A 2,744-nucleotide genomic window follows, 5' to 3' on the forward strand; every position below is an offset into this window, starting at 1 on the left:
TCTCTCTCTCTCTTTCTCTTACTCTCTTTAAAAAAAAAGCGCTCTTTCTCTCTCCTAAAAAAGCATGATAATAATAAAAGCTTGCGAAATTCTAGTTTCTTGATTTATGCTTTTTAACCTGTTCTCACAGCAAAACCCTCCCTCGCGCAAACGCAGAAAAGGCGAGCTTTTCTGAGTGTCTCGTCTCTCCAAGCCTTTTTCTGAGTCTCCAAGAGTATGGATATGGAGCGCTCCCCAAAACGTCTGAAGCCAGGGTCTCCTGGATCCTCATCATCCCGTGCGCTTCGTTTCTCTTTGTCCCCGCAGTCCATTGATGCAAAGGAGGCAATTGCTTTGAAGCAGAAAGATCCAAACTTGAGCTTGCGGCTAACATCAACAGAAGAGCTTTCTCCCAAGAAGGCGTTGAGGCCGGAGAACATAAGGCCTGGCTTCGCCTTCTCTGTTTGGCCCTCCCAAACAGGCCAAACTAACAAGCTCTTCAAAGAGCTTATCAGCTTTAGAGATGATTATCTCTTGTATTTCCATCTGCTGCAAACTTCTTTTGTAGCATGCTTGGGGGACGCCATTGGCTTTGTGGTTGCCATGTTGGATCACTCTCTGAGGAGACTGGCCCGTACTTATGAGAGCTTCGAAGTGATTTTTATTGGTCCATATGCTAAGAAGCCCTTTCAGTCTGACAAGGCAGAGCACATAACCTACCTTATCTTGCTGAAATTCACCGGTTACCTTCAGAAACAGGTCGGTGCAGACAAGCAAAATGGGGATGATGATGAGCAGGCTGAGGCGAGTACTGCATTGCTAGCAAGATGCTTTTCTTTGCTTGCAGCAACAGAAGATAGCCTCATCAATCTTATGGAGCATCTTGGTGCTAAGGTGGAAGATCGTAGTGCATTTGCAGAAGGCCTTCGTAATGACCTCCTTGTTTACAGAAATCTGCGACAGCTCTTTGCTGAATCAACAACACATGAAGAAGCTACGGACAAGGACGACCGCAACTTGGGGTCACATCCCTTCACCATGCTGCTGTGGACACAATTTAAAACTCCTCTAGCACAACTGATTGGAATGAAGGAGAAGTTTCCTCAAGTTCACGACAAAATTTTCAAGGAAGAGATCTTGGGGAAGCTTGCGCTTTTGCTTGCAGATTTGGAGAGTAAATTCTATAATGGAGCAGCCGGAGAGAACTATACAGAAGTTTTGCCTGCAGCCTTCTTTCTCATTAAGGAGTTTATGAAGAGAAATGTAAGTAATTTTTGTTTGAAATGACTTCTTGGCTTTCTTTTCAGTTTAGCTGCATGCTGCTTTTCTTTTCAGTTCATCTTTTTGACTAAGTTTGGCTTTCTTTTGCTGTGTAGAATGAGCACCAAAGGGTAGTTAAGTGGTACAACATGCAAGCTACAATCCCGGGCCAAAAGAACCCGATCAAGCCGCCCTTGGTGGTAGGTGGAAAGTCAATTCTTGGTGGCTCAACGTCAACGAGAAGTCTTGTGGTCTACCCTTAATCTCTGATAACTATATGTCTTCACCTACCTGTAAATATTCAGTGTTCTTGTGTTTTGTAGAATGAGAACGTGCTGAGCCTTTACAATGACATCCAATGCTCAACATTAGATTGATGTCACTTTGTCATAATGTTGAAATGTGTATCTCAGGTGAAAGTTTGACTTTTGTAAATCTCTGTGTGTGCAAATTAGTGTTTAACATGGCGTTTTTGTATGAGTTTTATGCAAATGGCCTCCTTGCAAAAGATCATGATGTTGATTACTATTGCCTTTCCCACAAGGTAACTTCTTGTGGAAGCTGCTCACTATGATAAAAGAGGCAGTTTTGGGCCCATTTTTCAATCCATTGCATTAATGCATATTTTCATTACTGTTCTTACAGTGGAAAGAAGCCTAGGTACACATGTTTTTCTATTATTCTACAATGAAAGTGTGGCATTTCCTACAAGGTCGATGCTGACTTCACGCATGATGGTTTGCATTGTGCAGCGATAGGGTTCTTGACACAAAAGTTTTATCTGTGAAGCATAGAGTTTCACCTGCTTATGATCTTGTAGCCTTATGGGTCATCGTAGATGTATCAGTTTGTGCGTTGGTGTTGGATGTCTAAAAAAATTTCCAGACATGCTCTGAATTCTGTTACATCTTTAAATTTTTCTTCATCCAGTTTTCTAGGAACCTAACATGAGAAAGTGGAATCTCCATGTGTATCTTCTCTTCACCGGGTCAATCCGTAGGCCTTGTGGTGCCTTGCCGTATTCTCTGATGGTTCTATGTTTTGCTATGAAACGCTTTCTCCACTCAGGTTTGTTGCCTGCCATCTGCCTACCTCCAACTTTTCATGACCACCAAGTGTAGATTTGTCCTTGTGTTGGCGGAGGAAATCAGCGGGGTCAACTTTGGCCTTGAGCATATAGCTGGGCAATTCCTTAGTTGGCTTGTAATTCGCTTGCCGAAACATGATGTACGCTTTCTCTCAAGACCCTAAATCACATAAGTGATGCCTTCAAGTGAGGTTTTTAGGTAAATATCCATTCTAACCTGTTTTTGTGGAATCGTCATCCTTTCCAGCTACGTTTGATTTGAAGAGCTCAACATGGCTTGCGCATCATTCTATCATCATATTAAAATTTCATTTTGATGCCTGGATCTCGTATTGTCCTAGAATCGTCATGTTGCATCATACTGCCACATCTTGCTGATGGCTACTATCCTGGAATTGTTATTTTTCTTTTTGCTTCC

The 2,744-nt window shown here is 42.4% G+C and overlaps 1 protein-coding gene across 2 annotated transcripts; it reads left to right on the top strand.

The window, feature by feature from the left end:
- Window positions 1-96: 96 nt before the first annotated feature.
- LOC147617831 (uncharacterized) lies at window positions 97-1,879 on the top strand. 2 transcript variants are annotated; one of them, XM_086776088.1, is made up of 3 exons: window positions 97-1,242; window positions 1,356-1,490; window positions 1,563-1,879. In XM_086776088.1, exons 1-3 carry the CDS (start codon window positions 217-219, stop codon window positions 1,614-1,616), a joined length of 1,215 nt encoding a protein of 404 aa, XP_086632214.1. In that variant the 5' UTR covers window positions 97-216; the 3' UTR covers window positions 1,617-1,879. The 2 variants fall into 2 exon arrangements, with proteins under 2 accessions (XP_086632214.1, XP_086632215.1); XM_086776089.1 differs by having other exon boundaries at window positions 1,356-1,439.
- The last annotated feature ends 865 nt before the right edge of the window (window positions 1,880-2,744 follow it).

This window comes from Cibotium barometz, chromosome 36, assembly GCF_041138505.1.
Source record: "Cibotium barometz isolate CiBa-2024 chromosome 36, ASM4113850v1, whole genome shotgun sequence".
NCBI classification, from domain to species: domain Eukaryota; kingdom Viridiplantae; phylum Streptophyta; class Polypodiopsida; order Cyatheales; family Cibotiaceae; genus Cibotium; species Cibotium barometz.

Bases quoted from the DNA above. Each gene is read 5' to 3' on its own strand.
- LOC147617831 (XM_086776088.1), top strand. From the start codon at position 217: ATGGATATGGAGCGCTCCCCAAAACGTCTGAAGCCAGGGTCTCCTGGA. The intron at 1,243-1,355 runs GTAAGTAATTTT...TTTGCTGTGTAG, and splicing joins AGGAGTTTATGAAGAGAAAT to AATGAGCACCAAAGGGTAGT. The intron at 1,491-1,562 runs GTCTACCCTTAA...TGTGTTTTGTAG, and splicing joins CGTCAACGAGAAGTCTTGTG to AATGAGAACGTGCTGAGCCT.